Source organism: Sebastes fasciatus, chromosome 14 (genome assembly GCF_043250625.1).
Source record: "Sebastes fasciatus isolate fSebFas1 chromosome 14, fSebFas1.pri, whole genome shotgun sequence".
Taxonomy (NCBI): domain Eukaryota; kingdom Metazoa; phylum Chordata; class Actinopteri; order Perciformes; family Sebastidae; genus Sebastes; species Sebastes fasciatus.
In genome coordinates this window covers 22,792,424-22,804,853 of record NC_133808.1, presented here as the reverse complement: position 1 = coordinate 22,804,853, position 12,430 = coordinate 22,792,424, and the positions used below count along the sequence as shown (strand labels likewise).

Sequence of the window (12,430 nt, the reverse complement as noted above, 5' to 3'; positions counted from 1 at the left end):
GCTGTTGTCAAAAAAGCACCGGAGTTTCATCTCTTTGCTTCTCTACTCTTTGGTTCTAGGAGGGGCTTAGCAAAAGGTCAATTTAATTTATTAAAAATTCAATAACTAAAATAATAAATTTAGAGGATTGTAAAGCCTTATTCTTAGTTTCTATAATAAATTCATCTTCATCAGTCGGTAGTCACTTAATCATGAGTTAAATTGCTCTGCTGCAGGCCTGCTACATCCAGATCCAGCACGAGTCGTCCATGTAGGAGCGGACAGGAAGACGCCACACAGTCAACAAACAGCGATGACAGCACCGCCAGGAGCATCGAAACGCTTCACACATACAGTAGGAGCTGCCAGAACAAAACCAGTCAAACCACCAGTATCCTACTGGAGGCAACTGGGAAGCTGCACAGACAGATGGAGGGAGGGGAGAGCGTCACTCCTTCACCTTCTGTCAAACGGGAATATGATTTTCAGTAATATTATATTATATTATTTAATGAAAGTCACAGACAATTCTCTTGCAAAGGTGTAACAACTTATTACAGTATTTTTATTTTACTTTTTTTTCCTAAAGGGTAATTCATTAGAATATACAGTAAGATCTCTGTGAGGTGTTGTGCTGTATATCACTCCAGGCAAAGGGAACTGACTACACGTCACTGATGAAAATATTAATGTAGATATTGTTTTAATGGCTCCTCAAAGGGAACTTCAAAGTTTTGAAGTTATGATTTCTGTCTTTCCACATGTTAACAGTAAATGCACTGTTGGATATAGCAAAATTTAACAAAGCCTACACTCAGTAGACCGTATATGGAAACTGCAGTTTTGTTAAAAAATGAGCAGTCGAGGCTGCTGGTTGACAAACTGACAGAAACATGTTGGTTTGGTGTCGGTTTTGTGAAACCGAAAAGATTTTCTTGCACTTGAGCGTGTTTTCTAGCGCTCGTAGTAATGCGAGCGCTGCGTTTTCATTACTTTTCACTGGAGCAACAACAGGAGACACAGATGGAGTTAATACAGCGGGGTCAAACTGAGCCTCCTCTGGTTCATCAGTAAGCAGCTGCAGCAGCTGAAAAGTAGACTGGATGAAATTCACAAAGTTACTGTCTTAAAACAAAGCTTAAGTTACTTAATGCCTCATCTGTGGTTTGATATTCCTCCTCAGCAGCCAAACCAAAATCACCAGGTCAGAAAGCTTCATTTCTCATAGAACACTTTTGTTCCTTCAAACGTAAATTAGATGCAAATTGTGTTACTGTGTTAGCATATAAATCAAAAATGCTCCATCTCAGTGGCATCCCCTCTCACTCCCTAAACTAATTTTTACATCTTTTGAATGCAGGAGAGGTCGCTCAATACGTCACACTAAACTGATTTTCAGTTTCTTGAGACTGTTTAAATTAATTTGAGTTATTAATTCTAGTACTCTCCTTTAATACAAAACCCAACCCGTGCATGCTCCTGCATGTTGAACTAACAGCTTGTCTCAGGTCTGATCAGTAAGCTGACCAGTAGGACAGTTAACACGTCACTACGGAGGGAAATGATTTTGTACTTTACTTAATATAATTAATGAGTGAACGCTGATTAGCTAAGCATTAAGGAAATATTCCTCTGTTGGTACTTCATTCAGTTTGTTATTCTGTGTGTTTGTGTGTGAACGAGCATGTAGGAACACGTCTGACGAGAGACATTTTCAACGTTCCAGGAAAGGATTCCATGATTTTTCACCGTCTCGTTAAAGGACATTATGGCCCAATTCCAATCCGGTTCCTACACCCTCCAACTCCGTGGTGGAGTGAACTCACAGCTCAATGAAGCACCCTTCTTTAAGGTGGAGGGTTTAAATACAGCGTTTAAATACACTCTGGGACGAACTTCCCTCTCTCCGGCAAGGAAATAAATATCAGAATCAGAAATACTTTATTGATCCCCGGGGGGGAATTGAGTTACGTTTTGCTCCCGTTGTGGAATATAAATATATAAAATTGAGAAATCATAAGAAAATATAAATAAGAAATATATATATAACAACAGTGCAAACAATAATGCTGAAAATAGGATCTATGCAAATAATATAAATGCATGCATTTATAAAAATGCAAGAATAGTGTAAAATAAGAATATTAGTTTAAATGTTCTGTATAAATAAATAAATGCAGTGTTAAGCCTGTTTAGTCAGTATTGCACAGTTGAAGATGTAATAAATTATGGGGTTATAGCTCCTGATAGGGGTAAAACATAATAATGAATATATTTTGTATATATAAATATACAACAATTTACAATCTAATGAACATGACAAGGGTATATTTGATCCTAAATACAATCTATTTAATTTATTTTGTAAACGTCTGTATGACAATAAAGTAGAATACATTTAAATATCTATCAGTTTGAGCAATTTACGAGTAAATGTTCGTCAGTAAGGGCAGCTGGTTAAGTCGACATCGATGCAGGCTCGCTGTTGGAGGGTTTCATAACGCACTTCCACTCCCCGCTAATTGGTTTGGGATGGCAGTTATTATGGCGGACCCTCCACACGAATGTGAAGTGGAAGTTGGTAGGGAGAGGGAGAGGGTGTAGGGGGCGCTTTGGAAATGGGCCTTTATGTTTTCAGTCCTGTTAGTTTGTGAACAGGGTTTGCCAAAAAAAATATTTGCTGGAAGGTTGACCCCGAAAGAGTGATGACTACTTGGTGTGCATCCAATTGTTTTTTTAAAGGATTAATTCACATTGCGAGTCGGGCTGACCCGAATGCTTCGAAGCTTCGACTGTTGCCATGGTAATCGAACTCCAGATCAGTATTCAAATGCTTCGTTTTTTTATACAAATTGAAGTATAAATCCCAAACTAGCCCATGAAATAAGGAATAATCCCACAACATTATTCATATTAATTATTCTCCGATGGATATAGCTGTTTGTTGTGTGTAGAGGTGCGTGTGTGTACAGTAGTGCGACGGCGACGTTGTCCCGAAGCTTTGAATATTTCTCACCGAAGCTTCGAAGCCCAAAAAATGGTACTCGGGTCCGCCCTAATTGTGGGATATTAGGATATAGGTCACTATAGGACATTTTAAACATTGTCACTATTTTCTTATGAACTACTGCACTTACTTAATGAGGCATACTGTATGTGTGCCATGATTGTCTATCACTGTGTGTGTGTGTGTGTTTAATGCAGCTAGTTAGCTACAGTAGCCTACAAAAAAAACATCAAGGTACTTAAAACTTCTTTTTCTATCAGTTTTGATCCTTTTGAATCCATCTGTATGTGTTATAAATGACTGTATTTTCAGATCCAGATCTCTTCGGTACATCAAAATAATGACTTTCAGTATCTTTTTAAAATGTTCCTTGTTCTGGCAAAACAAAAAAGTTCATGATCAAAATCTGGTATGACGCCCATTTCAGCTCCCAGAACTGTCACGACCCCAGCAGTGTGTTTAAGTACAAAATGTTTTCTTTTTTTTAAGAACCTGCGGGAGCTTCAAATCACTTTTAAAGGAATTGTGTTACTTCTTTTATTTATTATCAGAAGCAATTTAAGTTATTTATTAGAGATATATTAAAAATCCTATATCACAAAATTCCCCACAACCCTCTGTGGATGTTAAAGCTACAGTGTGTAGGATTTGGTGACATCTAGTGGTGTGGTTGCAGATTGCAACCGAATGAGTACCCCTCCGCTTGCTCCTCACCTTTCCAAGACTGGTAACGTGAGCCGCCGAATGCAAAACCGTCGTAACGCCGTTCGCTTTGCTCAGAGGACATCCTTACCATAATAACACTACTTTAGGAGCAACAGAAGTCAGATAGCGGTGTTTGGTTTGTCCGTTCTGGGCTACTGTAGAAACATGGCGGGAGAGGACCCGCTCCCTACGTAGATATGAAGGGCTCATTCTAAGCTAACGAAAACACAATTCTTAGTTTCAGATGATTATACACTAATGAAAACATAGATATGAATATGATCTTCCATCTCTGCCAATAGATCCCCCAAAATGTTACACACTGTTCCTTTAATCATCCCCACGGAGTAAAAACTTTTATATTCCATCTGAAAAAATCCTCTGAGAACTATTGATGTGTTTAAAACCTGCCGTCATGTTACTGACTGTTAATAAACTGAGCTTGTTTTTATGTTTTCAGGAATAAAACTGCAGAAAACTCAGATTGAACTGCAGAACTCAAAGAAAAAAAACTTGCCAAAATGACAGAAAAGCAGCTGTTGGGTTCAAAATCAGATCGTTTTCTCTCTTCCGGCGTTACTGAAATGTGTTTGTACTGTATTTATTGTCACGATTTTGCAGAATGTAGACATGATGTATGTGTTGGGATAGTTTTCGTTTTGCTATTAAAGCCACTGCAGTGTAGAGTGATACAGGTGTAACAGCTAAGGATGGACCAGCTGACCTCTCTGACCTCCGTTACCACCGGGTTAAAGGACAGTACAGATGTTTTTGCATGTCTCAGCCCAACATCAACAAATCACCTGCTAACTAACTAAATCTAATGACTCAGAAAACGTAGTATAAAGCGCACTTTCTGGGCTCAAACATGTAAAACACATCATGGTTTTTCTTGGAGGTTTTCACACTGCGGCTGTAACCTGACTGAATTTATGAGTTTATTATTTTTCTAACTAAGTGTATATTTTTGTAACTTCATACATTTATAGAAAGAGATGATCGGGGGAACTGATTAGTTTTGATGGATAAATGAAATGAAAAAATGTGTTTACTCAGAAAGGGGCAATAAATTTGGTTTAATTCTGATGAATATTGTGTATTTTATTTCTATTCTTTCTTAATTTTACCAATTTATTAAGAGGTTGATGTATTCATTTGCTGACTGAATCTGCCCCCATATAAATAGATATAGTGTTAACAAGATTACTGAGTGTCTGTATATTAAGCCCTTTGAGGAATATTATAATAATGGAGATGCTGGGGATTGAACCCAGGACCTTGTACATGCGAAGCACACGCTCTACCACTGAGCTACATCCCCCTTCTGTGACAATTACGGCTGCCTGATTAATTAATTAATTGTTTTAAGTCTTTTCGTTCCATTAATTAATTACTTTGACGAGTCCGTCCTTTATGTAAACACAGTTATAACATGATCAATCAGTGTCAGTCAGCTGCGCACATGTATATTGATAAAGAAATGTGGGCTTATATCCCCTTCATCTTTTATTTATCAGTGTTTTAATTGTTAAATGAAATGTCGACTAACACGTTACTTTAAAGAGCCCTCAGTATAGCTCCATGTGTAAATACCGATATAACAGGATCAATTAGTTGTGTATGTTATCAAATAATAGTGGAGATGCTGGGGATTGAACCCAGGACCTTGTACATGCGAAGCACACGCTCTACCACTGAACTACATCCCCTCTCTCTGCTGTAAGTCCAAAGATATGCAGTAAGACAGACTGATATCTGATTATCTGACTGTTGGAAAACAATCCAAACTGTTGCTAAATTGAAAAGCTTCTGTGGTGACGGTATGAGGAAAGCCGGAGAGAGCTTTGCAAACCAAGTCACTGTCATCCAAAGTATCATCTAGGCCAGGGGTCAGCAACCTCTACTATCAAAAGAGACATTTTAGGCAAAAAAAATCTGTCTGGAGCCACAAAACATTTGAGCATTGTGATGAAGGTAACACAGTTTATAGTCTAAGTATATAGTATATAAGTCTAATGCAGTGAGGGCCAAAGAGCAAATGTACTACGAAGTATTTGTGCCACATTGAGGGAAAAAAAATCTGAGATTTCGAGAATAAAGTCATAATATTACTAGAAAAAAGTTGTAATATTACGAGAAAAAAGTCAGAAGTTTACGAGAATAGTCATAAATTTACGAAAAAATATTTCGTAATATGAGAATAAAGTCGTAATATAACGAGAAAAAAGTCAAAACTTTACGAGAAAAAAATAAAATAACACATAAAATTACTACTTTATAATATTATGACTTTATTCTCAAAACTTTTTTTTGTTTTTGAAAATGTAACAAAAAAACAGTTATTCATTTCCACTAATTTTTAAAAAAAAATCCAAAGGGAGCCACTGGAGAGGGGCTAAAGAGCCACAGGTTGCTGACCCCTGGTCTAGGCAAATGCATAAGTCTTTTGTCTGTTTGTCCTTAGCAATACATTCAGCTGCAGTCTTCACCAGTTTCAAGCTGGATGCTGAAAGGTGCACAATCATGATGGAGATGCAGGGGATTGAACCCAGGACCTTGTACATGCAAAGCACACGCTCTACCACTGAGCTACATCCCCCGTAGGATGTCAATATTTCCTGCTGGATTCATTTATTCTTTGAAGTCTTTTATAGTTGTTGCAAAATTATCTTTTAAATTGGCAAACATCATAATGTGAGATTCATGGCTCAATCTAAACATCATGAAATAGTAGCTATGTGACCATCTGTGATGTCATAGATTAACTGTGTTTGACAGCTGATGTAACCAGCGTGGGTTCACATCTATTCCACTTACAAACAGATGCCTCCAGTGTTGTTACCTGAATGTCACACCTGCCCGTGGCGTTCGATCATGGATCAGCACCTGTGCTGTAACGAGAGCAGGTACCTTTTTCCATTATTAATTTATGCTGTAGTTACTCAATGACATCACTCACACGAGTGTGACATTTACGTCAGCTCATTGTCTGTCAGAGCAGCATGTGAAGTGAATCTATAAGTCTGTATACATTTCAGGTTCAGGTCAGGAGTTTCTTCGATTGTGGTTTGATTTGATTAAACTGACCAGTGAAGGAACATTGAGTTAAATGCTGACGCTGTATATTTCCTCTAAAATCTCAAGTCATCGCTCTCTGCACAGAGAAAACCTCCAAGTATTGATTGTACCGAGATTTAATTTGTGTGAATCTGCTGAGTCTTAATAATGAGCAGAAGAAGCTGTTCTGGTTTGGTAGGAATAACAACTGCAACCTTTTCATTTTTCACTTTATTTTGCTTTATTGTTGTGTTTGCTGTCCAGTTGAAACATGCTGAGAGATTATTTCTGCAAGAGTACAGTGATATTAATGTGGCACGTGAACAAAATGTCATGTAAATGTCATTTATAATTCATGAACTTTTTAATTTTAGAGACATACATTCGATCACAAAGTATGTGGTAAAAGTGTGTCTTCAAAACACATGACAGGGCAGTTTGTTTATGTCTACCTTAGATACTATATAGTTTTATGTAGAGTTTGCAACTTTTGACATAAACTCTTTATTTGTTGAAGGCACCAGAGATTAAATTTGAAGCACTGCTGCGATTGAAAAGTGATTTCTGCGTATGTGACGGGCAGAAAATGAACTGTGGCTGGTACTGGATCTCATGCAGGTGTTGTTTGTTCATACTCTTCCTCTCTTTCCAGTGTCAGTGGCCTGTAGCCAGGTGTCAAAGCCCAAAGCCAGAGGCTATTCAGGGGAAACACAGGAACTGCAGAGTGTTTAAAAAATATCAAACCTGCTGGCTGGTGTTTTGGAAAGACGGCAGCAAAAAAGCGACAGTGGAAGCTGTTTTTAGTAGATGTGGGAGCAGGAGACGGAGTGACCTTTAGGAGCTATAAGGCAAAGCTGCAGCAGATTTAGACGTTTCATCTGCATCGACGACCAGAGTATAAATTTACTGTGGTGCTATTTACCCTGTAAATTGGCTCAGGAAAGGGAGATGAGAAACTTCAGAAAAATAGCAATCTTTGAGGATATAGCAGGAAGAACATGAGATGAAAACACATTTTAGGATACACCACATTTGATGACACCTACTTTCTTTTTTAATATGACACAGGAATACTGTCCACGCACTGATGGTGGATCCACCAGATTGTAACGCCACTGAATCATCGAGGACGGAGGAGGAGGAACCACGTAGTCATCCGTCAACCACCTGGAAAAACTATGTGGATTCACTGGCAGGACAAAGCTGCAGTATTCAGAGCTGCGCCAACCGATCACGGTTCCTTCAATCCTCCAGGACGATAACAGATGAAGGTCTTTAACAATAAAGTGCTCCAGGGATGACTTATTTTTGTAGGCCAACCAGGAAGTTAGCATCGCCCTGAGTTCCCTTGACAAAAAGCCAACGGGACGTTTCCATTGAGTTTTGGTTTATTGTAGAAAATAAGCTCCGTGGCAAACACACGTTTATACTTACACGTTTTGTTCAGCAAGATAATCTCTACAAATGAACGTCACCTTTATGATTTTTGAAGTGTGAATGAAATCGCCAGAAGTAAAAAGCTTTAATGTTAGGCTATAAGCAAACTACGCCACGGTCGAATGATCGTGAGTATACACAACAACACTGTAACGGTGGACGATTCGGCGTGATGGCGTTTAGTATTCTCGTTTAGCCACTTGTTAGCAACTGCCTTTTTTAAGACACACAAAGGCTTCAAAATTCATGAGTGGGGTATTTATTGATGTATTTTATGTCATAGAACAAAACATTAAAATCTCCTCAGCTTGTGTTAACCACAGACCTTAATTCAGACATCTAACTAAAAACCCATTGACTTCCAGACGAGGGAACCGGAAGTGCTACAATGCTAACTCATTTTTGGGTTTTAGGACTGTTGGCCTTCATCTCTTAATCACAATCATCAACATTAGAATATATTTGATGAAAGTGTAAGAGGGAAAAGCAAACTACAGTACGTTCATAGTTCAAATTTGTGAAAATGTCTTCACTCTGTGACAGCGAATGAGTGATTTTGCGTCTTTTTTTACAGTGAATTCCTGAAAAGTGTGAAGATCCTTCTGTTTTCTGCACTTTTTCTGATTTCTCAGACGAGCTGTTGACATCTCTGAAATTTCATTGACTCATTTTGTGATGCAGTATCTTGCAATCGTCATGATTTTATTGCATCTTACAGACACATTTGGCTTAAAGGAGGTCAGGATTAATCAGTAAATTCAAGTTTATCTCCTATATGGAGTTTATATACTGTGCATCTATTAAGTGTGTTTCTGGCGACTGCTGACATCCAGCTCATCTGCAGAGAGAGAGCGAGAGAGCTGAGGGTCCGTCAGAGCTGCAGTTCAGCCGGTTCAGGTTGGCACAGCTTCCAACACACACACACACACACACACACACACATTTTGGTGGTACGCCCGAACCTCAGCTGTGTTTGTCTGCGGAGAGGATGACAGAAAGTAAGGCGGAAGAGAGACAGACAGGGAGAGAGAGCAGAGAATACAAAGCAGGTGGAGAAGGAAGGAAGAAAGAAATATCCAGTCTCATCACGTTTAACCCTTCTTACTTCTGCTGGAAAATCTTCCTGCCGGCACCGAGAAAGGAGCAGAATATGTCTGAGTTTTCATTTAATTAAAAGATTAGAAACTGCAGGTGTAACTCTAATCTAGAGTCAGACTGACAACCTGAATGTTTAAGAAGAAAAACATCTTCACACATCAGCAGCTCCAAACGGCAACGGAGGTTAACGTTCATTCCATAAACTGTATATAAGAGGTGGAGGTAGTCAACGTGACGTCACCCATTGGTTTGTGGCCGTTTTGAAGCCTTGAGTTCGGCGTTTTTGCGTTTTTTTTGCAAACAGAAGGGACACGAGAGGGAATAAGGCATTTTTAGGCAACCTAAAAGGTTATAATAAACATGATAATAACACATAATCATGAAGTGAAAACACACTGAAAGTGTTAAAATTGTAAAACACGGACAACTCCCAGACCGGACACGACGCAACCTGTCAATCACAAGGTAGCCACGCCCTAAAGCATACCCTGCTTTATGGTCTATTTGACTCTAAATGGGAACATAATTTACTAAACGAACATCATGCTGTATTGAAGAAGACTTGAAACTAGCGATTGAGACCATAAACTCATGTTTACAATGTTTACTGAGGTAATAAATCAAGTGAGAAGTAGGCTCATTTTCTCATAGACTTCTATACAATCAGACTTCTTTTTGCAACCAGAAGAGTCGCCCCCTGCTGGCTATTAGAAAGAGTGCAAGTTCACTTTTCAGACCGCGGAGGTTGCCGACTAGTTCATTTTATTTTGATTTGAAGGACAGAGGGGTTTGACAGTACAGGGGATGGAAAGCTGAGATAGGAAGCAAGCATGCAAACAAGAAATTAAGAGATCTCTGCAGCATCGAGCTGCTGTTGGTGTTTATACACACACACAAAAAAAGCTAATTTGTCCTCTCCTCTTCCTCCGGTTCTGTGTTTGTCTCCGTCCCTCCTCGCGGTCGAAGGAGGACACAGGGGAATCTGGGTTACTGACCCAGTTACGTGCCGTGACTAAATGCTGGCACGTGTGGTGCACTGGTCTGGCCGAGCCATCCGGCCTCCAGCACATAACTCTGCCATCACCATTCATTCCCCGATAAACACTTTCCATCTTAGTGAAATAAGACATTAATGACGTGCCAGGGACATAAATTATAAGACATTTTCTTTCCACTGAACTCACATAGGAAAATATGCACCTTCAGGTAAATCAGGGTACATTTTTTGAAGCATAACCTGTATGTTCAACACGTTCTCATCCCAACTCGTCACATACCGCCCCTTGGCGTCACCTTATTTTCAGCATCAAAACCACTATCGTTACTCTTGGAATCACTTTAAGATTAGGCAACAAAACCACTATAGTTAGGATTAGGAAAGAACTATATGGTTTGGGCTTAAAGCTACTACGTTTCTACAGTTCAATTTACACTGAACGTTGTGAACATGGGGCACGAACATCACCTTCTTCACCTGGATGAAAAGCCTTGTGTTTGTTGGACCCATCCACCTCCCCTTCAGCCCGCCGTGTGTGTGTGTGTCTTTTCGCTCTTTAAACTCTATCACCACACTTCTGGCGCACTTTTTCGGAGCATTTAATGTTGCCAAGGATGGGTTTACACTGTAGTTAATGGAGCGCCCGGTGTGTTTCATACCGTGCCGTGTGCGGCTGTACTGAACGCCAACAAAGTCTCGGTATTTACGACCCTGGGAATGAGAACGGGCTATTATATTTTAAACTGACGCTGCCAATGAGGTGCTCAAATATGTGCTCAAAACATTAGAAATCCATTACTCAATCCATCTCGAATATAAACACATTGTTTCTTTTAAATGTCTTAAACGGTCTTTTCTTGCATCTTTTTTAATGAAAATTTTAGAGTAGGTCGCTGACCAAATATGCACAGTAATCCCTCTCAATCCGGATTCATATTTGGGTCTGTGGGTAATAAAACAACGTGCTCCTCGGTAACTTATCTCAGTTTTCCTTTGCATTCTTTCCACATTACTGTGAGGGCCACTAGCTGCCACTCAGCGGTCTGGTTGGGTTAATTATCAGTGAGGAGGAGCAGCTGTGGAGCCTGATTGTCTCTGATGAGGATCAGGTGTGTGGAGCCGATATCTACCTCTGGTTTCAGTGCTCCGATGCTGACTCACTGTCTCACTGTGAGAGCTTCACTCTGTTGCTTGTTTCTAGCTGTGTAGAGAATTGGCAGAAGTTACCACGTGAACCTATTTGCCAAGCTTAGAGTGTGGTCGGCCTGTGTGGCCTGGCTTCTCAGTTTTGACGGCCTGTAGTCGACTTCACTCTGTTTCCCAGAGAGTTTATCCTCCAGTCAGCTGCTCGGCAGACGGTGGTGTTTTAGTTTACTATCAGAGTCCACTGATCTAAATATCTTAGTGAGGGTGGGGAGCCTTTGCTTTTAAGGCTCATTTTTTTATTTGGTGTTTCCCCTCTCCCCATCAATTGCTTGTGATTTTTGTGGTTACTCTTCTGGTGCTAACTTTACCATTACTCTGGTCCACAATAGCGTCCCCCTCCCCATTACCTTGACATACTGAGTCAGCCTCTGTCGGACACAGCGGACCCGTTCCACTGTTAAACCCCAAGCTTCAGAGCTGAATACACAACTAGCACAGGCAGGTTATCACTGTGCAGAGAGCCCCACACTCCCATGAGTGTGCCATCGCTGAACAACAGGCTTCTCATAAACACATTAAGAGAAATACTTACAGGATATTACAGAAACCTCGCAACACCATATCCTTCTTTGAAGAGTTTGAAGAGTTCGCGCCCTCATCCCCGTTGTGTCTTTGTAGTCTTGACAGAGTTCTTGGAGAGAGATCAGGGAGGCCGTGTGTTGTATATAGTCAGGAGGAGTTTTGACAGCAGACTTTTTTCCCGAGGCCTGTCTGTGGGTGTTCTTGCATCATTTTCCATCGGGGTGGAAACTATCTGTTGTCTGGTCCTACAGGCAAAGTTTGAACTGCAAACTGACATTTCAACCTCTCAACCTTCACCAAGATGTTCAATTTATATCAAGTCAAACTTCACACCTGAATCCTGTGAGGACATTTGGTATAGCGACTGTCACTTTTCTCCTCTTTCAGCCCGAGCCTTGTGTAAACGTCACCATTAATCTGCT

General features: G+C 40.0%; 1 protein-coding gene, 1 long non-coding RNA gene and 3 other non-coding genes across 10 annotated transcripts in view; 2 read left to right on the top strand and 3 right to left on the bottom strand.

Annotated features, from left to right (window-relative positions):
• LOC141782886 (alsin-like) overlaps positions 1-4,781 on the top strand; it is a 30,729-nt gene extending 25,948 nt beyond the window's left edge. For all 6 annotated transcript variants that reach the window (XM_074659725.1, XM_074659723.1, XM_074659719.1 and 3 more), the window contains 2 exons: positions 216-2,158; positions 2,368-4,781. In XM_074659725.1, the coding sequence (XP_074515826.1) occupies positions 216-254 (39 nt within the window). In that variant the 3' untranslated portion in view covers positions 255-2,158; positions 2,368-4,781. The remainder of the gene's footprint in view (positions 1-215; positions 2,159-2,367) is intronic.
• Positions 4,782-4,940: 159 nt separating this feature from the next.
• On the bottom strand, positions 4,941-5,012 carry trnaa-cgc (transfer RNA alanine (anticodon CGC)). The gene has a single exon. It is a non-coding gene; the product is annotated as a tRNA-Ala (tRNA).
• Positions 5,013-5,328: 316 nt separating this feature from the next.
• Positions 5,329-5,400, bottom strand: trnaa-cgc (transfer RNA alanine (anticodon CGC)). Its single transcript has one exon. It is a non-coding gene; the product is annotated as a tRNA-Ala (tRNA).
• An 818-nt stretch (positions 5,401-6,218) lies between these two features.
• On the bottom strand, positions 6,219-6,290 carry trnaa-ugc (transfer RNA alanine (anticodon UGC)). Its single transcript has one exon. It is a non-coding gene; the product is annotated as a tRNA-Ala (tRNA).
• A 219-nt stretch (positions 6,291-6,509) lies between these two features.
• On the top strand, positions 6,510-8,060 carry LOC141782623 (uncharacterized). Its single transcript, XR_012597149.1, has 3 exons — positions 6,510-6,597; positions 7,266-7,366; positions 7,817-8,060. It is a non-coding gene; the product is annotated as an uncharacterized LOC141782623 (long non-coding RNA).
• Positions 8,061-12,430: the final 4,370 nt, after the last annotated feature.